At 49.7% G+C, this 24,723-nt stretch overlaps 2 protein-coding genes across 14 annotated transcripts in view; both read right to left on the bottom strand.

Annotated features, from left to right (window-relative positions):
- Nucleotides 1-3,799: 3,799 nt before the first annotated feature.
- Nucleotides 3,800-15,686, bottom strand: SDR9C7 (short chain dehydrogenase/reductase family 9C member 7). Its single transcript, XM_006217916.4, has 4 exons — nucleotides 15,235-15,686; nucleotides 11,341-11,599; nucleotides 10,509-10,672; nucleotides 3,800-4,728 (listed from the first exon to the last, which is right to left on the bottom strand). The coding sequence occupies exons 1-4, from the start codon at nucleotides 15,533-15,535 to the stop codon at nucleotides 4,511-4,513; spliced, it is 942 nt and encodes a 313-aa protein (XP_006217978.1). The 5' UTR covers nucleotides 15,536-15,686; the 3' UTR covers nucleotides 3,800-4,510.
- The window catches only part of RDH16 (retinol dehydrogenase 16), a 39,086-nt gene continuing 25,833 nt past the window's right edge, over nucleotides 11,471-24,723 (bottom strand). For 9 of the 13 annotated variants that reach the window (XM_072972565.1, XM_072972570.1, XM_072972569.1 and 6 more), the window contains 5 exons: nucleotides 24,401-24,659; nucleotides 23,478-23,641; nucleotides 21,936-22,936; nucleotides 17,639-17,946; nucleotides 11,471-11,599 (listed from right to left, as the gene is read on the bottom strand). In XM_072972565.1, the coding sequence (XP_072828666.1) occupies nucleotides 22,719-22,936; nucleotides 23,478-23,641; nucleotides 24,401-24,659 (641 nt within the window). In that variant the 3' untranslated portion in view covers nucleotides 11,471-11,599; nucleotides 17,639-17,946; nucleotides 21,936-22,718. Of the gene's footprint in view, nucleotides 11,600-17,638; nucleotides 17,947-18,441; nucleotides 22,937-23,394; nucleotides 23,642-24,400; nucleotides 24,660-24,723 lie in introns of those variants that run through there. The other 4 variants (XM_072972563.1, XM_072972564.1, XM_072972562.1 and 1 more) reach the window with 4 other exon arrangements.

Below are 24,723 nucleotides of genomic sequence, written 5' to 3'. Positions count from 1 at the left end.
GAAAAATTGTGCTCTACACTGGAATTTGACACAACATTGTAAAATGACTATAACTCAATTAAAAAAATGTTAAAAAAAAAAAAAAAAGAATGTCACAAACAATCTGGCCAGGCAATAGCTCAGTGACCAGCCAACCCCATTTTACCCTGAATGGTGCTCTGTCCTCCCACCTCCCTTCACTTTTGGGTTGAGGTTCATTGGCAAGCAGACAGCTGAGGCTCAAGTGAAAAGCAGGCATGTCCTATAGGAGAAAAGGAGGCCCATGGAAGACAGAGGCTCCCTCTTTTCATAGGGAAAGAGCTCAAAGAGAGGCCCAAGCAAGGCTGGTTAGGACAGGTTCAGAAGGTTCATGGAAGCAGAAGCAAGCCACATCATATCTGCTGGCCCGAAAACCCTGCTGCAAATGCGCGTGCACAGAGATGCTCCCCAGGACGAAATAAAGCAATGATGTGTTCAAAGAACAGGATTTGGAACTAGAAGGACCTGCTCTGCCAGTTACTCTTTAAGATATGTAATTATCCAATCTTCCTCATTAAAGTTGAATAATAATATCCTTCTTTGTTGTGAATATTAAAGAGCTTAGAAGAGTGCCTGGCATGCAGTAAGCACTGTGTGTTGGCTATTGTGGTGTACAGCGAGCTGCAAGGGCTGGAACCCTGACCCCGCCATTTGTCAGCTGTGTAATTTATGGAAATTACTTAACTTTTTTGAGTCTTGGTTTCCTCCTCTGTAAAACGCACATGGCTTGCTGCAGAGATTAAGTACATTATATATGGAAAGCAATAGGCACAGCGCTTGCGACTGAATAGATGTCCAACAAATGCCAGTTATTCTGATTTCTGTAATTGTATTATCACATCTCTCTCGTCATCTCTAGTCTTGCTTCTCTTGTCCCCTCCAATCCAGTTCATTCCAATTCATTCCTCAGTGGCAGCAAAAGTGATCTTCTTTAAAAGTAAGTAGCCTCAAAACAACACTATCATGATCATTATAGGCTGTCTGGAACCAGGGCTGAGGGGAGGGATGATGAACTGCAAATGGGCACTGGGGAACGTCCTGGGATGAGAGAGATGTTCTTTATTTTGACTGCTGGTGGATGCACAGGTGTATTCATATGTCAGAACTCATCAAACTTTACAACTTAAAGGATGAAATTTTGTTATATAAATTTTACCTCAATAACATTGAATTTAAAAAAAAAAAAAAGGAAGCAGCTTCCCTGGTCTTCTACTGCATTACTACGTTCTCTCTTTTCCATGGCATTGACCAGTGTATAAAATTATTTCATTCATTTCTTTCTGTCTATTGCCCAACTCCTCCCCCTACCAGAACACAAACCCTTTGAAGGCAAGGGCTTCTTGTCTGTCTTGTCCACCACTATAACTTCAGCATCTGGCACTATGCCTGGAACATAGTAAGAGCACAATAAATTCTTCTTGACGGACTAACTGATTAAAATTCTTCAGTGGTTTTACCTCCAAATTATATACTAGTTTCATCCATTCTCATCACCCCCACTCTACTACTTTAACCCAGGGCACCATCATTTCTTGCCTGGATTATGCAATGGTTTCCTTGGGGGTCTTCTTGCTTCCACCATTGCCCCCTCATTCCACAGAGCCCTACAGCGACCTCTTAACAATTTAAATCAAGTTACATTACTTCCTTGCTTAAAAAATGTGGAGACAATTTAAGGGGCCAAATAAGTGAATAAGAGAAGGAAAAGCAATTTAAAATTCTAGGAAAATACAAAAGCTATACAAGAAAAGTTATGATCCGAATACAAAATTAACTAAAATGTACAACTGGCACAGATACACATCTCAGTCCACAAATTCAGAAACTACCTCAACTATTAATGGTGGGGTAGGGCACTAGCCCTCAGTGCAAAAACTTGAGTCTTCTAACTCCATAGGTTACCTTTTAAATGTTCTGCTGTCACAGTCTACATGACCTTAGCATCTGGTGAGCCTCACTTGCCTTCCTGCCACTGTGCGACATGGAGGTCACTCAGACTTTCACCTGCCTACACGTTACAATGTAGCTGGGGGTCTCCTGAGTCTTGTCACCTCCTGATGTACTTACAAAAAGTGAGCCCTGGGCCCTCCTGCTCTGGAAGCTCCAAACCTTACCCTATTCTCTCATCAGAATTCACCGGCGTGACTCTGTCTTAGGGGAAAGGCCCTGCTTCTCTGAGGCATTGTATACACCCACAAGTCACATTCCCTTTTGCTTCTTTCCTTAAATCCTATAATTTCTCTAAAGATATTAAGGCTGGGAGAAATGAAATCTGGAAGAACTACAGGAAATACACTTTTTCTATTCTGTTAAATATCTCACTCTAGGTAAAGAAGCACCAAGTCGGTCCCCTACTTGAGAGGGGAAGGGGGAAATAGGAAACCAAGGAGCAATGAAAATATGTAAATTAATATCCCAAAATATTACCTAGCCGTAGGTAGTATGGCTATTCCTCCTAGTAAATTTTTGTGTCTTCAACAAAGAAAATTTATTTTTGACTTAGATGTAACCTTCTTAATAGCATGGACTCTGAGTTTTGAATTTTCCAGGGCAAAGGGCACCATGACTGACTCTCCAGCATTCCCATTCTGTCCCGTGATTAATCTAAATAATTCATGGCAATTTACCCCCTTGTCAGTGATTGGTTCATGGGTGGACAAACCTAAGCCAATTTGGGTCAATGAGATTCAAGGAAAGCCTTGGTGAGGGCTCTGGGAAAGAAACTTCTTCAATCTTTACTGTCATGGAAAGATAGGTTCTTTCTTCTCCTATGAGTTGTGAATGAGGAAACACAGAGTTCCCATTGCCACTGGCAGTCATGCCACAACAACAAAGGTGGTGAATTTAGGATAAAGACTAAACTATGAATAGCAGAGCAAAGAAATGGAAAGCTGATGTAGTTCTCATTCAGCTATGGGGTCCTACCCCAACTCTTTCTTTGTTGTTTAAGCCAATGTGAATTGATTTTCTGTTGCTTGCTGCTCAGTGCATCCTACCCGACACAAAATTTGGTGCCAGGGATAGAAGTGATGCAAATAACAACAGACTTAGTGGGGTTGTTTGGTGGCCCCCAAAAGGGAAGTCCACGTCCTAATCCTTGGAATCTATGACTGTTACCTTATTTGGAAAAGGGGTCTTTTGTAGCTGTAAATAAGTTACATGTTATTATTTTCAAGCTCAACTGAATGTTGAGAGATACAAATTAAAGACATTTTAATTTAAAAAATTCACATTTGACCATTTCTCAAAATCAAAAAAGTCTTTTCAATAGAACTTTATATGGCTCAGAAGTTTGTGGGTTGGAAAAAAAACAATTTAGTTCATGATTTATTTCACAATGTTACTAATTTCAGAAATTTCTCCCCCTACAACTAAAGCCTTAGTCTGAGAGTCTGACCACCTGAGCTCTGCCATGGCCGCTACACTGGGGAGCCTCAGGTAACTCACTTCTTCCTCTGAGCTGGCTTCTGTGGAACGGTCAGCAGTTCCCAGGTGCCCAGATGCCTCAGAACCATCTAGGTTGTTGTCACTAATCCAGATTTCTGGGCCCTATCCCAAGCCTAATGTATCAGATTTTCTAACACCGAGGCCCAGGAATCTGTGTTTTAATTAACCAGATGATTATGATAGATGGCCAAATTTGGGAACTGCTGAATTAGATAATATCCATGGTTCCTCACAGCTCTTAAAATTTTATTTTTTTCTGATCTCTGTTTCTTCTATCACTGCCTTATCTCTGCTACTAGATATTGTGCTAATAAACAAAAACAAAACCACAAAATAAAGAGTAAAAAACCAAGACCATGATTCAATCATCTTTATATCCTTCCAGCACCTACACAATACCTGGTGTGTACCAGGCACTCATCAAATACTTGAAGAATTAATCAATGATGATTAAATAAATGAATGTTATTTCATGTGAATTCCAATCACCTATGGATAGAGAAATCCATAAAAGAGAGAGAAAATACAATTATAAACTTTTGCCTGATATAATCTTGCACTCCGTTTTCTGCATACTTCAAATAATGGGTTATGTGAATGAGGTTAATGCATATTTGGAGACACAACAGAAAAGTGGTTCAGTTCTCCTGGGGTGGATTACCCCACCAAGGTTCCCAGTGGCGGTGACAATGGAGAGAGGCTCATGGTCCAGCAGGAGCTAGTTTTCCTCTCCTTGACTTTTCCAGGTCTGGAGAAAGCCGTAACTAACAGGGTGACAGATGCTCTTGGGGCCACGCTTCAGGTCTTTGAACCTGCAAAGACCACCTCAAGTTTCCGTGAGGCCCCAGTGAGTGGAACGAGGCATTCATCTTCTGTTAGAAGTTACCCAGAAATTCACCAGCAGTGAGTAGGGTGTCAGCCAAGCAGAGCGTCCCCCAAGAACATCTGGTACAACTTCTGTGACCCAACAGTGCCTTCTCTCCCCCTCCACTATACTCCGCTCCCTCCTCTATACTCCACTGACCACCCCTTGGGCTTCCCCTGCTCAGACGCTGTCTGCTGGCCTTGGAAGGTACCGGCTCAGGATGAAGTCTGTCACAGGGGTGGGCAACTTAGCCAAGGGAAGGTAGAGGAGTTTGGCATCCAGGCCAGGGTTGTAGCGGATGCGAGGGCTCCGGGAGACAATCGCATGTTCCATGCTGTTGGTGACTTCTCTGATCCTTGGCTCTGCCGACTGCACCATGTTTCTTACCTTGGCAATATCTGTTTGAAGGTACAAGAAGGGGAAAAAAATCAAAGACTCTATTACTCTTCATTAAAGATGGCTTCTTCTGAATTCCATCCAAGCTCCCTTTCTATCAGATCACTGATCTAACACTTCAGGAAGATCTCACAGTCTCCGGGTTGTCCCCTACACAAACACCCTGTAAATAGTCTCATTTCTATTTCGAGTCCAACAATTATGTATTGAATTCCTACTATTGCATTAGACTAGCAATGAGAGGAACTGTGCCCCGTTCTACCACTTACTAGTTGTGTGACCTTGAGTTAAACTGTCATCATCTATAAAATGCGTATAATAATATCTGCTGTAGAGAATAACCAAGATGAATACTAGCAGGGCAGACAGTGGAGGAGAGAGGATAGAAAGCAAATACATGTAAGTGCACAGAAGAAATTGGAAGGAAACAAGGAAGAGGGAGACAGAGGTACCCGTTTAGCTCGTCACTCTCCAGGACAACGAGGAAGAACGTGGACCTTGCCTCTGGGCATCGAGGAAACGTTTGCACTATTGTGAGAATTAAGCAAAATGAAGTCTACGAAATAGCAGGGATCGGGCTTTGGCACTTGGTATGGATCCAATAGTCCTAGTCCCTCCCTAGGAAGAAAGAGGACTAAAAGGTGAACATGGGGTAGCTTCCCCAGCAGGACTGAGATAAAGAAGGAAGCTTGGCAGGTGGCTGTGTTGCTCCGAAGCCTTGCTAACCAAACCAGGCTCGAGTCCAGGCCTGTGAAGACAAGAATACTTTGTCCTGTTCACATGCCTGTCCCGGTGACCCTGCTTGCTGCTTCACTGGGAATGTGTGTATGTTAGATTGCTATTAACTAGCCACATCCAATATGGTTCTATTTGGGGCATAGCCAAAAATCACTCCAAGATACCTGCGCCGGCCCCAGGGTTCACGAGCCAGGGGCCTGTTTTGTTGGCCACAAGAACTTGCTTGAGTTTGTGTCCAGTGGCGCTATATGATTACTCCTGAATATTTCTTCAGTCTGACTCCACAGCACTCGGCACTCCCACCCCCCAAACACTACCCCACATACACACACACTTCCCACAATGACCAAGACCTTTAACTTCATGCCTTTCCCATTCCTTCGCTGAGTTTCTGTGGCTGCTTCCCAGCTGGTCTCACAGCTCCCTCTTATCCTTCCCACGCAAACAAATCCGATCAGGTGACTTCAGAGCCATGTGAAAGGCTCTCCGAAGGCCGCCAGGATGACAGCCTCACTTCTCAGTGGAGCATCAGAGCCTTTTCTGATCTGACTCCTGATGTCTCCCAGCCTCGTCCCTCAACCCCACCCCCCATCCTTCACTTGGGCCGGGCTGGTCATCGCAAGGACAGCTAAGGTTTGTTGAGCTCTTATTAAGTGGCTGAGCGGAGTACTTTACTTTCTTGTTCAGTCCTCCTCACAGCCCACAAGAGAGGGATCCTTGTACTTGACTATGAAGGAACAAGTGTAGAGAGCTGTGTAACATGGTTAGAGGTACGGCTGTAATTTACACCTCGAATCCACACCGCCTTCGAAAGCACACGGTGCCGTCAGGTCTCCAAACCGCTGCTCCTGCTCTTCCCTCTGTGGAAAACACCTGCCACCTTTTCCCTCTTTGGTGATCTCCTCTTCATCCTTCAGAACTCACTAAGGCATCAACGGTCACCTCTGTGAAGGCTCCTGTGACAGCAGAAGTAAGTCCCTGCACCGCTGCTTTGTTTTGTATGCATGCCTGCTGTTGGACAATTCTCAGTGTGGCCTTGCACCTGCTCTTGGATCTCCCCTGCTAGATTCCCAGAGATCTTGTCTCGTCTGTGTATCCCAGGAAACACTAGAAAAACTGAAGTGAAAATTAGAGTCTGATCACTTGGAAAATTTTTCATCTCAAAGTAGTCAAATGTCTGCCTAAAATTTTCCTCTGAAATTATGGAGCGGGCTACAGGGGAACCCGCCTACTGTATTTTGTAAACCCAATCCTTACTATTCTTCAAAAGGGCAGCATCAGCTTTTTGACAGCAGTTTCGGGAGGAAGTTTTGCTTTCTACATATTCTTTTATGGACCTCACTAAGGGCTCTACAACTTCCGCCTCATTTTGCCACTTTACTTAGAAAATGCCTTTGTGAGGTTCCCAAACACCAGCTGAACCTTCGTTTCACCCCAGCCTCATAGCGGCCCCATAAATCATCTGGGTTACCCTTTGCTAAGGGCGAGTTTTAGGGGGATCTCACAGAGGACATATATTATAACCCCTGACCCTTCCAACATCTGTTCCTTTTGTTTAGAGTAACAGCTACAGATTTCTCTCTGGGGATCCATGCCGCTCCCATTCAGAGTCCTTTGGTCTGGGCAGAGCACATGACCCACACTAAGCCAATTAGATCTTCACATTCCCCTAGGCACAGTGATGGACTCAGGGTGGAGTACATCCTGCAGTTCCCTCTGCCCCTGCCATCATTGGCCCACCAATTCAGAGTAAGTCTTGGACCTTTTCGGGGAGCTACTGGAAAGGATTATCCTGGGAAGAGATGAGGAGGTGCTGCAGCCACGTGACCCTCATAGAGAAGAGAGCTTGTGAGACTGGAGCCATGATAAAAGAAGCAGAACCAAGAAATAAGGTGAAACCAGGTCCTAACAAGATCCTTTGTGGACTGGATCAGGCTGTGCCTGAAGCCCGTATCCTTGAACATTTTAGTTGTGTCAAGAAATTCCTTTTCTGTTTAAATAATTTGGGTTGCTTTTCTGTCACTTGTAACCAAGAACGTCCCAACTGATGTAAACCCTTAGTACTTTTTTCTCCTCACAGAATTCTAATATGCCCAAAACTATAAGATTACTTTCCCCAAGGAACACTTCTCCAAAGGCTTTTCCCTGACTCTTCCCTAAATCAATGAAAGAATGATGCCTCCATCTACCAGGTTCCTTGCACTATACCTAGCATTCATCCTGGATTGCTTCCTCTCCCTCTGGGGACCAGCAAGCCTAACATACACCTGGCAGCTATCAACTTCTTTCGATCCCCTCTGCTTCTCTCTAGTCCAGACCACTGACATGTCTAGCCTGGAATACTGCAGCAACCAGAGCAGTCTTTCCCAGTCGCAAGTCAGATCACATCCTCCATCCTCAGTGTGCCTTGAAGCTCTAGTTCACCCTGTGTCTCCTCTGCTCCCCCGCACTTTTCCCCTACACTGCTCCCCCGCACTGTTCCCCTACACTGCTCCCCACCCTCTGGCATCTTTAAAATTCCTCTAAAGAGTTTCCTGCCTCAGGGCCTTCCTGAAAAAACTTACCTGCATATTTCCCCTTTCTACTTGCCAGCAGTGCCTGACTAATTCTTCTTCAGAGTCAGAGGACCTGCTTCTTTTCAGAGAAGCCCTCCCTACACCATAAGCGAAACTGGGGCCCTACTCCTAACCCCATTCTTTTCTCATAGCCCTGCGTTTCTTCTCTCCACAGTGCTTATCCACGTTTGTCATTAGACATGTCTGTTTTTATTAAGGTCTGTCTCCTCCACTGGGCCGTAAGCTACAGGCAGCCGGCTGTGTGCCCGGCTGCTTTGTCCACTGTCAGCCCCACCCAGGGCCTGGCATGTAGTAGGCTGTCAATAAAATGTGCATTAAGTGGACACATGGCTGTCATGGTTTGGTATCTTGGCTTTCTACTCTGTTGTATGAGATCCAAGACAGCATGTCACTGAAATAAGCACCCCTGCCACCCAGGACATTTAGACACCTGCCAGGAATTTGACTGAGTGGTTACATTTAGCTCATCCAGATTTTCTGGGTATGTTTTAAAATTCATCACTTTGGAATGTGGATGAATACTAGCTAAGAATCTCTCTTTGCAACACAAGAACTTAGAGCTTGCAGGCACCAATGTAATAGAGAAAAGGAGGCCACGCTCTAAGGGAAGATAAAAACAACAGACTTTTAGATCAAATTGTTATTACCAGGAAGGAGATAATATTCTAAGCACTTCACATATATTGACTCATTCCTTCTCATAACCCATTGCAGATGAGAAAACTGAGTGACTGGCCTAAGGCAAGCAAGGGAGCTGAAATTTACACTCAGACAGCCTAGTTTCAGTGTCTAAGAGCTTAACCACGACAGGAAAGTGTCTCTCGAGGACGCTGATGGAAGCCGAGTAAAAGAGAGGGGAAAAGACTCTGGGTCAGGGGAAGGTGTGACCAGACCGCGGAGGCCTGAAGGGAACAGGCCGCGGCTGAGAGCCTGGCGGCTTCACTCCGCCCAAGGGGTCCTCCTGAGCCAGCAGAGTGCCAGCCGCCCACTCCGCCCCCATTTCTGCCCCACACAAGGGCAGCCGCAGGGGTGGCCCTGAGGGGCTGCTCTCCCTCCAGGCTCTTGGAGCCAGAGAAATGGAGAGAACTATGGAGTCTCACGGATGGCTCATCCTCTCCTGAAACCAGCTGGCTCTGCCTCGGGACTAGGCGCTCTGAGAGCGTGGGGCCTTCTGGCCCTCCCAGGGGGCTTCTCTCTCCTACCACAAGGCTGACCAGGCCCTCCTCCGCTGCGCCTGCAGGCCACCCCACCTCTCGTTCCCCCACGGCCGGGGCGCCATGCATCCCTCGAACTGGAAGAACCGCACCGTTTGGGACAGTACAGTCGGCAGCTGTGATGTCCCTCCAGCGCTCTTGAAAAACACCTGAGAGTCAGAGGAGGCCCTTAGCTCCGGGAGAAGCAGAGCTGCCTAAAGCCCCTTCCTTGCAAATCCTCGCGCGTGCTTCTTCTCTTCCGGACTGGTTAGCACTGAGTGTGTGCAGGATACTCCACAGACAGTAATCCTCACAGCAGCCCCGTGAGGTAGGCACTATCACTGTGAGGCAGACTGAGACCTGGGACCCTTTACTGCGGGGCTTGCACCTGGACAGATGCCTCCTGGAGCAGCAGAATACAAATAGAAGGGGACTGAAAATAACTGCACATGTGCGCCCTTGGAACACAGTAGGAACAACAAGATACAAAAATGCCAAAACCCAACTGCCCTTCTGAGTCGCCCAGAGCAAAAGCAGAGTACCGTGCACAATCCCCGCCCGCGGCCTCCCCAAGGGGGTGGGCCGACCACCTAGGCCACCCCTCCCCCCTTCCCTGCTACGGTGGCCGTGGCCCGACCCACCTCGTCCCTTTTCAGGGACCAGCTCAACACTTCTTCGTGGAGGAAACAAGGACACCTGTTACTCGTTTTCAGTCCCTCGTGCTGCCGCACGAGTTCCAGTAAAGCCTTGCCTGCATTCCTCATTCGGCCTCTTATCAATTTCTACTGATTAAGGAGTCCAAGGACTCTGGCTGGTAACAATTAGCTCCATTTTATAGATGAAAAAACTAAGGCATGCAGTGACTAGGGAACATTCCCAAAGTCTCCTAGCCCCTCGGTGGCAGAGCCAGGATTCAAACCCAGGCAGTCTGGCTCAAGCAGCTGTGCTCTTTATAACTTCTCTGTACTCACATCAGTGCATTTTCACCTGAGTCACCTGCACACTGATGTTCGGGGGCCGCGGGCCGTGGGCCGCAGGCCGGGGGCCAGGGGTGGGCAGCATTCCTGGGCCACATCTCTCCAAACACCCCCACCTTCCCACAGCTATGGTTCTGCCACTCCCCGCAGTTCTCAAATCCCAACTATGCCACCAGCTGTGTGGCCTTGGACTCATAACCCCTACCAGCCTCCATCCCATCATCTGTAAAAGTGGATCAGTGACCCCCAAGACCTCCCCATCCCCCTCAAAGACCCCTTTCCCTCCTGGGACACTCACAGTTACGGAAGTACTCCTCGCCATAGCTCTCGCGCGTCTCCTGGGGCAGGCGCTTCCATAGCTTGCGCACGTGCCCCTCCAGGCCCTCCTTGCCCAGAATGGATGTCCGGTAGTTCCCCGGCTCAATGATGCAGACTTTCACCCCGAAGTAGTGGAGCTCACGCCTGGGAAAGAAGAGCTGGACTCAGTCTGGGCCTCCACCATGACAAAGGATCATCAGGGAAAGTCACTTCTGACACCTCTAAAGGAGCCAATCTCCCCTTGGAGATCAGGAGCCTGGAGATGCTCCCTCCACCCCTGCACCAGGCCGGGCTCTGCATGCACATAAGCCCTTCTCCAAGCCTATTTCCGGGCAATTCACAATAGGCAAGCCCAGCCGGGAGGAAGTTCCAGAGAATCTAGACCTGAGAAGCCTTGCTCTCACCCGGTCCCTCCCACTCAGCCCCACCCCAACACCCAGGTGGCAAAGGAGCGATGGGGTCTGTGCAAGCCCTGCATCCTCCCTAGGGCCACCCACGGCGTGTCTGCTCCTAGGCTGCTCTGTCTGTCTGGGGGACTGTGCCTCCTAGTTCCACAAGCCCAGACAGGGTGTTGTTCATTCTGGGGCAGCTCAAGGGAAGGCTGCCCATCACCGCCCCACCGCTTCTCTCATCCCTTCTTCTCTGGGCCCTCGGGGAAGGTCCCCTGAGGTCTAGCCTTCCTCCTGCTACTGTTTCAGCATCTTCTCTCCAGAACTCCCCTGCCCATAGGGTGCCCTCATCCAGCCCTCTCTTCCTGAAGTGAAACCCCCAGGACTGCCACCCGGAGTCGTTTGGCACCAGAGCCCCGTCACCTGATGCTGTCAGAGAAGGCCTCGACGCCAAACTTGGAGACACAGTAGCCGCCACCAATGACAGCCACACGACCACCAGAGCTGGACACATTGATGACCCTGCCCCGGGCTTTCTTGACCATGGGCAGCATATGGAGAGTCACATCGATCAGTCCCACCAGGTTCACGTTGATCACCTTCACAAAGTCCTCTTTGGTCAGCCATTCATTGGGGCCACCGGGCAGGCCCACACCAGCATTGTTCACTAGGGCCCAGAGGCCTGGGGGGTGAGATGGTGGGAGAGAGAACCACACAGAAATCAGCAGTGTCTCTGGAAAAGGGCCAGGGTCCACTACCCACCAGCTCAGGGCTGCTGAGTGTGACTGAGCATGTACACAAGGAACAAGACAGCCAGGCTGGGGGTGTGGGGCGGGGAGCTGTGACAGCCCAAAGGAACACGTGCCTTTTACTAACTGGTTTTCCCTAAAGGGGCACTTTTTCTGACGCTCATAGTCTGCCAGCTGACGGGGCCCTGTACCAGCTATAATCCAGACTTTAGCTAACAGCATCCAAGCTGTTAGCTCCAGGACAAGAGATCTCATTTTCACACCAATGAATTAATATTTGAATTCCTTCCCACATTGTGCTTCCCCCTCCCTACTCACCTGAATATAAGAAACCAACTCCACTTTACGTCACCAAAATCACTCCATTCATTCATTCATCCAGTCACACATTCATGCATGCATGCATCTATTCTCTGTCAGTTACAGAGGAATGTGCTAGACACACAAAATGAACAAAACAGGGTCTTATCCCTCAAGGAGTTCACAAACCAGAGAAGAAATAAGTAATAATTACAAACAAATATATAAAATATTTAAATAAAATAATTATAGAAAAATGTGGAAAAGGCTCTCTTTAAGATATTTAAATTGAGTTGGTATAAATGGAGAGAAATAATGCTATGCATCGTCTTTCAGCTCTGCAGGGGCCAGACTTGAAGAGCCTCAAGTTCTAGTCCTGGTTCTACCTCCAGCCTTGGACAAGTCATTTTCCCTCCCTGGATCTTAGGTCTTTTGTTGACTGGATTAGAGCAGTTGTTTCCAGCCTGTGGTTTGCAGTCCTCAGAGCTTTCCAGGCTGAACCCCATAAACTGCTGAGGAAGGGAGATGCAGGAGAACCTCAGCTTTCATTTGTTTAACATATTGGCTTCCAGGTAAAATTCCACTTGGGGGAGGGGCTGGGGGTCCTTCCCTTCCCCTCCCCCATCCCACCACCCTGCCTTGGACTCCTTAGCCTCAGGATACTCTTTCAGGCAATTCTGGATGTAAACACCAATCATGGTTCACTCCTTCCCCAAGGCCTGGGGTCCCCACACAGGCTGTGTCCCCACTCTATCTTCCTGCTTTCCTACAATTAGCGAGACCCCAGGAGACCAGCTGGCAGGACTCAGAACCTTCCCAGCTAGCGGGGACTCTCTTGTCTTACAGGGGGGGAAATGAGCTCCTGAGACCCAAAGACTGTAAAACTCGAGTGGTCTCCGCCCATGGAGAAGGGACACAGTTGCTGCTATCTCTGATCATCCGGTCTGCTGGTGATCCAGGACAACCTTGATTTTCTCTCTGCAAAGAGCAGCTAGAGAACTTTCAGAGCAGCGCGAACAGCTTTAGGGCTGTGTCAACTTGTCATGCCCTGGGACTCTCAGGGGCATCAAAAAAGGAAGTAAAAACCCCTTCCCCCGCCATTTCCCAGTGCATCTTAGACCAGCGGCCCACCAGAGAGGTCTCCATACTAGTCCCTGGAATCCGGGAATATGGGGGGTTACATGGGAAAGAGGACTTAAGGTAGCCGATGAAATTAAAATTGCTAAGCAGCTGACCTTGCAATGGGACGATTATCCTGGATTAGCCTGATGAGCCCAATATAATCACAAAGGTCTTTCTAAGTGGAAGAGGTGTCAGGGCAGGCAGAGAGCTAGATGTGAGCAGAGAAAGGGGGACACAGACCAAATGGCAGGAACTGGGCAGCAAGGAGGGGCACAGGCCAAATGCAGGAAACTACACATCATGTAAGCACCGGGGGTCCCTGGGCAGAGAAAGAAAAGCAGGAACCTTTGGGCTGATAAGGGGCCACACCTTTTGGCCTGGAGACCAACAAAGAAAGGTGAGAAAAGGCAGGAATTTTCAGTGCCCATATGTAACCTTTTGCTCATTATGCCCTCATGTCAATAAAATTAGCCTTGCAGGTCAGAAGTCCCCATCATGCAACAATGCCATGACACTTCCGACTAATAAGGACAAAAATCCCTCCTCCCTTTGGGAAGGTGGAGTTGGGATAATAATCAGGAAATATGACCCCAAGCTCTTCCCTCCTCAATGAATATTCCACCCATTCATTTTTACACCCTATGTAACTAACTTACCAAAGAAACACAGGGCAGCCGCTCCCCTGAGCCTGCCTGCTCTCCCCTTGACAGTGTACTATCCATCTTTTAATAAATCCTCACTTTACTTTTTTTAACCACTACATCTTGCCTCTGAATCCTTTCTGGGACGGGGCAAGAACTTGGAACACCGGTTGTATCTACCAGCAATAGAGGCAACCAGAAGACAGAGAACCAGAGAGACGGCAGCATGAAAAAGACTCAGCCCATCCTTGCTGGCCTTGAAAATGGAAGAAGAGGGTAGTGAGCCAAGGAATGCAGGCAGCCTCTAGAAGCTGGAAAAGGCCAAGAAATGGATTCTTCCCTTGATTTTCGCCCATTGAGACTGTTTGGGACTTCTGACTTCTGGAACTATTTGTGCAGGTTCAAGCCACTAAGTTTGCGTGAATTTATTACAGCAGCAAGAGGAAACTCACATACCTAACGAGTCATTAATATAAGTGGCTCAAGGCCGAATGTAGGACACTGGGCAGAGACAGCCTGTTGAAGAAAGAAATTCACTCTTGCTGAAATATTCATTCCTTAGTTTATTCAACTAATACTTTCTGAGTTCCTCACTAGATGCCAAACACTGATCTAAGTACTACGGATAGGTAGTAAATAAAAGAGATAAAATGTTCTGCCTCTACCCCTGGAGGCTTTATTCTGGTGGGAGAAATAGACAATAAATGAGAAAAATAAGTAAAATATATGGAACATTGATCTAGTGGAAATGCCAAGGAGCGAGCTCTCCTGCCCCGACCTGTGTGCACAGACCCCAGGGTGGTTCCCTTGGGAGCCAGGCCTTCTCCCAGGCTGCTGCTTCCGCAACAGAGCCACCTGCTCCTCCCATTCCTGCACCTACGTTCTGGGTGTGGGTAGCTCCCCGGGCAGGTTCCCAAGCAGCCCTAGCCCAGCCCTAATCCACAGCCTCCTTTCCCAGTAAGAGCAGCCACTCTGATGTGGACACCTACCCTGAGGTCGACCCAAAATCCATCATGGTGTGAGGAAGAGGACAGATCCCTCCCCTGCTGTCTAGCCTGATGCAATCTAGGAGAGCTCAGGGAGTCCAACTTCCTGTTCCCGCTCCCGTCTTCCCAGCCTGATCCCAACAAGAAATACGCTCACATTTCTGTAGGAGCTGATGGTTAGGACCACTGAAGTCCCAGAGGTGCAACTCCATCTTTAAAGGTTTGGACCTTCAGAACACAAGTTCCCTCCCTGACCTCCTATTGCAACCCCCACCTCTGCCATCCCTGTTAGTTTTGAGGAGAGAAAACTTCCTTGGGAAATCACCTCTTCATGCAGGCAGACCAAACCAGGCAGACCAGCAGCTCCAGTCCCGCTGAGCTACAGCCCCAGCCCCTTTCTCAACATCATCTCTCCACCCTATCTCAACAACAGGGTCCCTAATAACTGTCAGATGCCTGCGGGAGAAAGAGGAGGAAAAAAGATAAACTGAGAAAGCCGAAGAAGGCAATTCATCCCACCTTGCTCACCCACTTGGTCCCTCACCCACTGGGCCGCCGCCTGGATGCTCTCAGTCTTGGTGACATCCAGCAGGGTGGTCTGCAGCCGGTAGGCAGTATCCTGCTGAAGCTTCCAGGCCCCCTCCTCAGTATAGCAAGCCGCCAGCACCCGCATACCCCGATCAACCAGCCGCCTGGCCAGGAGGTTCCCGAAGCCAGAGTCACAGCCCGTGATGAAGACGTACTTGTCCGAGAGGTTGCGGACCAGATTGCAGTTCTTGAACCAGCGGTACATGAAGGAGAGGCCCGCGTCAGCCGCCATAGGGCAGTGGGGAGGTGATGGCTGAGAAGAATCAAGCTCAGGAAACAGTGAGAGAGGCTGGTCCTCTGAGCCCCAGTTTGCTGGAACCCGCTGAGAAGAGCTCTCCTCCCTTCCACTGCTGCCAACAGATGCACTGACCCTGCGTAAACCACTCTAATTTTTATAGGTGGATGCATCAGCGCACCAATTAGCCTAGCTGCAAGAAATTCAAGTCCAACCTGAAGCTTTGTCACTTCAGACAGCCCTAGTGGTTGCCTCTTTCTCTCCTCTAGGCCTGACAGGTGAAGGTGCCGAGGATGGGAAAAACCCCAGTGGGGACATTGGCGCTGAGAGGTGGCTCGCCTGGGTGGTCTGAGCAGAGGAATGGAAAAGGAGGACTCAGCCCAGAGAACCTCCCCAGAAATCCTCCACCTCTAGCCCAGGGGTCAAAATCCTTTGTTTTGAATGCAGACATGTAAATAAACTTAATTTTTATTTTCAGTGGAAAAATTAAGAAAAATTCATTCATGAAAAACAAACAGAATGGGGTTTGTGCCCTCCAGCCCCCAAGAGAAGTGAATCCCAGGTTATCAGCACTTTGACATTCTCTGCCCTTAGGTGAGTCTCCATTACAAGAGATGATGAGAAATAAAGGGTCTCCCCCAGAGTACATGAGCCTCTATTATCCTGAGGTCAGAGGCAGCAGACCCTCCTATAAGGGAGGCTGGTTATTTGAGGCCCCAACTCCCAGAAAGCAGAAAGCCCTGAGGGGCTCAGGGCCTGGGTCCTTGGGAGGTCATACTCAGGCCACCAACAAGAAGCCCTCACTGCACTCCAAGTGAGCCCAGCATCCCACCACCCAGCAACCAGGCAAATGGAGGGACACATTAGCTCCCCCAGGCAAGGACCCCACTGGGCATTTTCTTCTACGTCCAGGACCAGGCACATTCTAGGTGATCTGCTCAGCTAAGGAGCCTGATGGTGCGGTGTGCGGAGGATGTCAGTGGAAGGAAAGGTTTACTAAGTCAGCTGACACAGTGGCTAATGGAATGTGCAGAGGGAAAGAAGGCCAGGAGTCAAAGTGATTCTCAGGTACGGGGCTGATGGCAGGTGGAACCACAGGTGGCAGGAGAAGTCAGGAGAATTGAGGACTCTGATATGAACAGTCTGATTGAGACTGGTGTCCTGCTGGATGATGAAGGTGGGTTACGAGTTCCCTGGGCAGCTGCAGGAAGGGCCTGGGGCTGAGTCCTTGGCTCTGAGAGGGGATGACACGTGGGAGGAGCAGAGAACTGGGGCCAGAGACTTGGAAAATTCTCAGGGTCAGGACGTGGGGGGAAAAGAGAGATTCTAGGCAAAGGGGCAAAGAACTCACAGAAACGTAGAAGGGAAGCTGATAAGGAAAAGGAAGCAAGGAAATGAGACAGAGGGGCGAGCCAGGAGGCACCACACCAGGGTTGCATAAAATATTGGACAGAATGGTGCTGGAGTCTACCACTGTTCTTTGGATTAAACCTCTAGGGTCAGCATTCCTCAGGATGAGCCTGGTCGCCAGCTTGTCCTGAGGGACTCAGGACCAACTGCCTACACCCTCCCTTCTAGAGGATCTGACGCAAAAATGGGGCCACAAAGTTCTCTAGAGGAAAGGGACAAGGATGCATCTCCATGCTCCGCTAGCTACCAAGACCGGGCAGCTCCAGAATCAGATAAAGCAAGTGTCACCTTGGGAAACCTTGGAGAGTTTGGCCGTTCTGTACAAGGGTGGTAGGATTTGCGAGGGAGGGTGTCGGTTCATGAACACAGCCCTGGGGAGCAGACCCAAAGCCTGTAGGCTGTGGAGGTGGGAGGTGGAGGCGGGAGGTGGAGGCTAACCTGACCTACTTCATACCCACCCCAAGGCACAGCACCGCCTACAGTGAACCTGGGAGGCCACTCAGCATCCTGCCTCCTGGGTGGGTGAACGAGGAAGTCTCAGCTGAGAGAAGTCAGACAACGTCACTCAAGGGTTGAGTCAGACTAGGACTGTCCCAGCTCTTGAGAAGAGAGGTGAGAGCCAAGGGCTGGCTCTAGATCTGAAAAAGGATGACTTGGAACTGCCCCAGCACAGGTCTGGGCCTGACTTACCATCTCGTGGGCCTCTCTGCTGACTCCAGGTGGCAATCCCTGGACTCAAACTCCCAACATCAGAAAATTCAGGCCATGGAATGGGGGATGGGAGGGCTGCAGGACCACACAGAAGGCTCTCCTCCTAGGACTGAGGATGCTGCCACTTCAATGGCTGGCCTCTCTTTGGTTGGCACATGAGGCTGTTGGGTCAGGCTGGTGGTTGTGCATCCCCAACCCCTCTTCACAGGTGTTTTCCGTGGAGAACGGAGACTTTGCCTCCTCCAGGCCATTTTCATCCCATGGGATAAGGAAACCCAGCACACATCCTGAAGAGGCGAAGAGAGGCAGAGCAGGTGAGGCTGAGCCCCTGCCACCTGCTCACACCCTCCAAAAAGTGTAGATCGCTCAGGCTGGCAGGAGGGTCATGAGGCTCAGAGCCTTGAGAGGCTGCTCAAGGAAGAGGGCACAGGCGTGTTCTATTGGAGTTCTGTTCCTCAGCCACAAATCTAGGCCCCTTCTTCCTAATATCCCCAGAGTCTCAGGAGAAGCTTGGAGCAGAGATTAGAAGGAAGGAGAGCTACGTGACCTTAGAGATGAGAAGATCTCTTTCTCTACCCTATTTCCCTCGTCATGAGCATCCCCAAGCAGCATGCCCTCACATGGCACCCAACTTGACCCCACAAATACCCCTGTCTTGACTTCACAGGGCCCTGGCAAGCCTCGGGGAGCTCAAGTCAACCATGACATCCACCAGGAAGGAGGGCATGTAGCTCGTGGGGAGGGAGATGAGCTTGACATCCCAGCCAGGTGAGTATCAGACGCGTGGGAGGCAGCTGGTCAGAGCATGTCTGTGAAGTCCATGACTAAGCACAGAGAATCAACTTGCAATGTTTCAAAATACTTTATTATTTTGATGTCTGTTCAGGATGAGAGAGTTGCCTTATATACTTCCACATCCCTCCTCTCCAATTCACAGCTCTAATATGGGAAGAAAGCTTCAAAGAATTCCTGGCCACCCCCTACCCCAAACCCATCCAAATCTCCCAAGAAGTGCCCAAATTCTTCCCACAGTAACAACTGTTCCACACTAAGTGACCTCTGGCCATATTTCTGAGAATATCTGATACACATTGGATGTTGCTACAAACATTAGAAACCTAAGCACATGAAAACCAGCTGCTCTAATGTCAGTTTGCCACGAGTCCATGGATATCATCCCTCTAAGGCTTACAGTTTCTTCCCAAAATAGCAAGGGGTTTGTATGAGACAGTGGTGCTCGGGTCTACAAGGCCTAGATCCTTTCCTTAGGTCACCAGTTGACCACACAGGACCTGGGGGTGGAGCTCATGTCCCCATTACGTGGGGGAGTCAGAGCCTGGAGAATGGACCTGAGACTGGAGGAGGTACTAATGATGGACCCAGGCTTCCAGAGAAATGATTGCTTCTCTCCCCAAGGTCCATGGCTCACTCACCTGCTGCTAAGAACGTTTCCCCTTGGACCTCTGGGATGGACCAGTACAATGCTGCCCGTAAGCCCCCCAAAACATCTCAGGGCTGGTCATATTGGTCTTACAGTAACCAGACTCAGTCATAGCCACGTCATCCCAGAGTAGGAGAGCTCCTGTCTGCTAGCCAAGAGGCAGAGTGGCAAGGTCTTCAGCCACCACGGGAGCCAAACAAAATCAATAAAACCTCACCGCAGACTGGGGTGGTTAAGTTTGAAAGGTCAGGGAGTTGTGAAACACAGCAGCCAAGGAGAGAAAACTTATGATGGCGGTTACTGCTTCTGTATAGAGTTTGAATATTTTTTGAAATATTTCACATACGTGTGCTTATCAGCTCTAAATCCTACCAGCCGTGCTGCTCAGCGCCACTTATATGCTATCTCCTCCTATTCCCCTCACATCTATCCAATCACCGGAGTTTCCCACCTTACCTCCTCCACACTCCTCCTCCCCTCTTCTGCTCTAGTCAACAACCTGGCCACCAGTCAGCTGGGTTATTTTAACTGTCATCTAAGGAGCATCTCCCTACCTACGGTCTCAGGGCCCCACATTCTGAGCCATCCTCTGCTCTGCAGCCAGTAGGTTCTCTAGAGGTTTATTCAATTATTATAGCTCCCCTGATAAAAGTCCTTCCATGGGGTTCCATTGGAAACAGCATAATGATCCATAGTCTGTCTGGGATCCACAGCCCTCCATAATCCCACTCGTTCATTTCTGCCTGCCCCTGAGGGACCCCACAGCATAAGTGTTCAACCATTACTCATCCTAGGCCTAGGCTGACACTATCCCCTCACTCAGAAAGTCTTCCCACTCTACTTCGTCAGGTTGCCAGGTTCCCAAGTTCACTTCGTCAATCCTCAGCTCAGTCCCTATCTCCCAGACCCTCCCCTCATTCTGCTGCCTACCAAGGCCACCATGGCTAACTTAGTCATGACCATCATAAGGGATGGTCATAAGGGATCAACATTTCTGTATCTCCTGTCCCTTTCTCAGCTGTCAGACTTTTCAGGTAAAGACCAAATCTTCTTGTCCCCAACACACTTATCGTGTACTCTTAGAAATCGCAAAGAAGTATCTGGGTTTTTTGTGCGTGTTTGTTTGTTTGGTTTGGGGCTTCTTTTGGAGGGGGGGGGTTATTAGATTTTTATTCATTTATTTTCCATGGAGGCATTGGGGATTGAACTCAGGACCTTGTGCATGCTGAGCACGGGCTCTACCACTGCTTACATTCAGTAGGCAATAAAACCATCTTAACTAAATGCATAGACAGTTTGGGAACGTAGAATGGGGCTCACAAATCTCATGATGATGGTTATTGCTTCCGTATAGAGTTTGAATATTTCTCATATAGGAGAAAGACAAAGACAGGCAGGAGGAAGAGTAAGAAACAGAAAGGAAGGGAAAGCTAGAGAAGAGAAAGGAAAATGGAAATTTTTTTTAAAAGAAATAAAGGAGAAAAAGGAAAGAAAAAAACATGAATAATCACTTTCTAAAATCTGTCTGGGAGAAGCACAATTGAAAACCCAGGGCAGAAGAATCTAGAGAATAGCTCTACATTGGACATCAGGGGGCAGACTCTGAAACACCCTGCATCAGTTTCAAGGAAAGGGCAAGGCTTTGAAAATCAAAGCATCTTCGGGATCTTCCCAGTGAGCAGAAGAGAGTTCCTCTTGCTCAGAGAGAAGAAATAAACAAACACAAAAGAAGTCCGGGTGTATCTCTGCCCCTAAGCGCTCCTTCACCCACTGGGTGGCCGCAGCGATGCTCTCTGTCCTGGTGACATCCGGGATCACCGTCTCCAGCCTGTCGGACATCTGCTTCCTCAGCTGCTGGGCCCCCTTCTCGGTCAGACACGCAGCCAGCACCCTGAGTCCTCGCAGGTCCAGCTGCCTGGCCAGCAGGTTCCCGAAGCCCGAGTCACAGCCCGTGATGAAGACGTACTTGTCCCAGAGGTGGCTCACCACCTGCCTCTCCCGGTACCAGCGCAGGAGGTGGCACAGGCCCATCAGGGCCGCCGGGCACAGCCACACGGCTCACGGAGAACAGTGCCTGAAGGCTAAAGTTGTACTCAAGTTCTGTCACTCACCCTCTGTCGAGGGGTCCTCAGGTATCTTCCTGTTCACACTGGAGGCCCCTCTGATCTAGATCTTATAGTTCACACTGTCTGCATTTATGTCAAACCCACTCAGTAAATGTTTACTTAGATGACATTTCAAATGACTGAATAAGTCAATGCTTTTTAAGGTATATAATATAAAATATTGTTCAAAGGCATAAAATTCCCCAAAGTCCGCATAACCTCATTTTTATAATGAGGAAGGTGAGTTAAGATGACTGGGAGATACCTCCCAACTGAAATTTGTACTCAGCCTGGAAATCTGTATGACTCTGTGCCAATGACTTCTCCATTGAGTCCATACTCAGAGCATCATGAAAGCAGCAGTGACGCAGAGTCTGGAAGCCCTGGGAAACCAAGGGAATTCCTGCCCAGCACACAGTAGGTGCTCAGTAAAGGTTAGCAGAAAACGTAAGACTGGGGTACAGAATTAACTCCCCTCCCCTTGAGGGTCAGGGAGGGGATCTAGGTTGGGCAACGCGGGGATGGCAAAGGATGGAAGACAGTGACTTGAAAGGAGGGGACAGAGGGAGGGCCACAGAAAGGCTTCTGGGGAGCCAGAGGCTACACGTTGCCAGGGAAGGGTCTGGGCCCTGCAGTCCTAAGACACCTCTCCCTGGGTCCATCCTTGGCTCTAACCCCGTGACCCAGGTCCCTTGACAAACCCTGGAAAGATTGTTATTATATATTATACCCTCACGTCTGTGGAAGAAGCGATGATTTCACTTCCCTCTTCAAACCCCTCCTCAGGCCATCCGCTCATCCTTCCCCTCTGTGAAGGCACTGGACTCTTCCTCTCCTGGATCCACAGCCCGCTGCTCCCCAGGGCCCTGGTCCCAATCACTGGCCTGGGTAAACATTCCAACTTTTATTTTAAGGAAAAAATAATAATTGGAAATGCATGGTTTCATGACAAATCAAAAGTTGGTATCTGTGTCTTGTGTCAGGACCCCTGTTGAGGACACCCCCTCACCCTGGCCTGATGTGCCAGGCTGGCGGTTGCCCCCCTCACCCCTGTCCACAGGTGTCATCAAGGAAGAGAGGCTTTTACCTCCCCAAGGCCATTTCTACCCTGTGGGAGGGGGAGGCTGGCCAGGGCCAAGGCACCCCAGCAGGGGTGGACAGGGGCAGGGGGGAGGGGGCTGATGCACTTCCAGCAGCTCACACCCCCCAAAACGTGTGGATTCCTCAGGGTGGCAGGAGGGCCATAAGGCTCAGAGCCTTAAGGGACTGATCAAGAAACTAGACACAGAAATGAACTATTGGTCCCTGTTCCTCACCACAAAACTTGGTTCCTTCCTCCTAATATCCCCAGCGTCCTCAGTAATGTCCCACGGGAAGACTGGGGAGGAGGTGGAGAGGGAGGAGAGGCAGGTCTCCCTGGTGACACGAGATCCCCTCTCCACTGCATTTCCCTTCACTGACGCATCCCCTCCCTCACATAGTACCCCGCCCCCCCACGTACCCTAGTTTGGGGCTACAGGGCCTGAGCAGGCCTTGGGGAGCTCCAGTAGGCCACGAAATCCACCAGGAAGGTGGGCATGTAGCTCATGGGGAGGTAGAAGAGCTTGGCATCCCAGCCACAGGAGTATCGCGTGCGGGGGTGGCAGGCGGTCAGGGTGTGCTCCATGCAGTTCGTCACCAAGGACAGATTCTTGGACCATCTTGGTTTCAGTGTTTCAAGTGACTCCAGGACTGTTCAGAGGGAGACACCATCCAAATTATTCTCAGGTCTCAACCCTCCCACTTTTCAGATACACTAAAGGAAAAAGTTCCTAAAAAAGCACTTACACTCCAAATGCAATTCATGGGTTTCACTCGAGCGTGTCCTCAGTCTTACCCCACTGTCACAGTCCTCACTAGCCCCCTCCACCTCGACTCCTGGGAATGTGTGCACCGCATAAACCGGAGCTCTCCACAAACACTGGAAATCTAGGTGCCTAAGCCAGCCTGGCCCTAACACCATCCTGCCATGAGTACGTGGATGTCTTCCCTCCTTGGCTCAATTTCATCCCCAAATAAGAGGTAAGAGGAGACAGTGGTCCCCGGGTGTACAAGGCCTGGATACATTCCTTGGGTCACCAGTTCACCACATGGGACCCTGGGGATGTCCCCACTGTTGGGGGGTGGGGTTCAGAGTGTGGAGGATGGACCTGAGCCTGGAGGGGGCACTAATGATGACCCAGGCTTCCAGACAAGGGTTTGCTTCTCTCCCCGAGGTCCACAGCTCACTAACAGGTGGACACGAACGTCTCTCCATAGAGTTCCTTGACCTCTGGGCTGGCCTGATCCCATGCTGTCCGGACACTCTGAGAAAATGCCTCCACATCGGTTATATTGGTGCTGAAGAAACCGGGCTCGATCATAGCCACCTTCACCCCAAAGTGGGAGAGCTCCCTCCTGCAGTGCAGACAGGCATAAAGGCAAGAACGTCAGAGGGCCAGCGGGAGAAACGTTTTCCCAAGATTTTCCATACATGTGCTTATACTTCCCAATCTTACCAGTTGTGCCGCAAGGTGCCCCTTAAATGCTATCTCCTCATATTCACCTGGCACCCAGCCAGTCCCCGGGCTTTGTACAATTTACCTCCTCCACACTCCTCAGTTTCCTCTCTCCTCTCCTCACCAGTCAGCTCCCTGGTCATCCATCCGCTGGGCTGTCAGAATGTCCTCTGAGAAGCGTCTCCCTACCTGGGGTCACTCCCCACCCCACACTCAAGCCACCCCCAGCCCTGCAGCCACTAGACTCTCTACCACTGATACAATTAATTAGCTCCCTTGATTAACTGCTTCCACGGGGTCACACTGCCTCCCAGGCTCCCCCCAACCTCGCAGCACAGTAGTGATGTATATGGACACCCTGTAGTCAAGCTATATTGGTGACAATTCTGCCTCACTTTCCAATTCTGGGCCCTCCTCCAGCGCAGAGGTACATTCACTTGATCTCAATACTCCTAGAGCCCATCCTGATACCAAGAACTTAAAAGGAGCTTCCCAGTGAATGCCTGGCAAAAGCAAGAGAGAAGGTTCTGGGGCAAAGAGACTCTAAGTCTGTGAAGAAAGAAAGCCCCTGTCAAAGGCCTCGCTCACAGCCCCTACCCTGTCCCAGAAGCACAGAGCAGGGGGACCGGGGGCGGGGGGCTCTGTCCCAGGCCAGTACCTGAGGGAGTCTGAGAAGGCCTCGACGCCGTACTTGGACACACAGTATCCTCCACCAAACAGGGAAATCCGGCCCATGATGCTGGAGACGTTGACCACACGGCCCCTCGCCTTCCTCACAAGGGGCAGCAGACTCAGGGTCACCTCGATCACCCCCAACAGGTTCACGTCCAGTATCTTCATGAAGTCCTGTTTCGTCAGCCACTCACTGGGTGCGGTGGGTATGGAGATGCCCACGTTATTCACCAGGCCCCAGAGTCCTGGGAACAGTGAGGGCAAGAGGGCAGTATCATGCTTGTCCCTGAGCGGGGGCTCAGCTCGGGT

This window comes from Vicugna pacos, chromosome 12 (assembly GCF_048564905.1).
Source record: "Vicugna pacos chromosome 12, VicPac4, whole genome shotgun sequence".
In the NCBI taxonomy this organism is placed as follows: Eukaryota; Metazoa; Chordata; class Mammalia; order Artiodactyla; family Camelidae; genus Vicugna; species Vicugna pacos.
The sequence above is the reverse complement of the archived record's forward strand: the minus strand, read 5'-3'. Positions and strand labels throughout refer to the sequence as shown.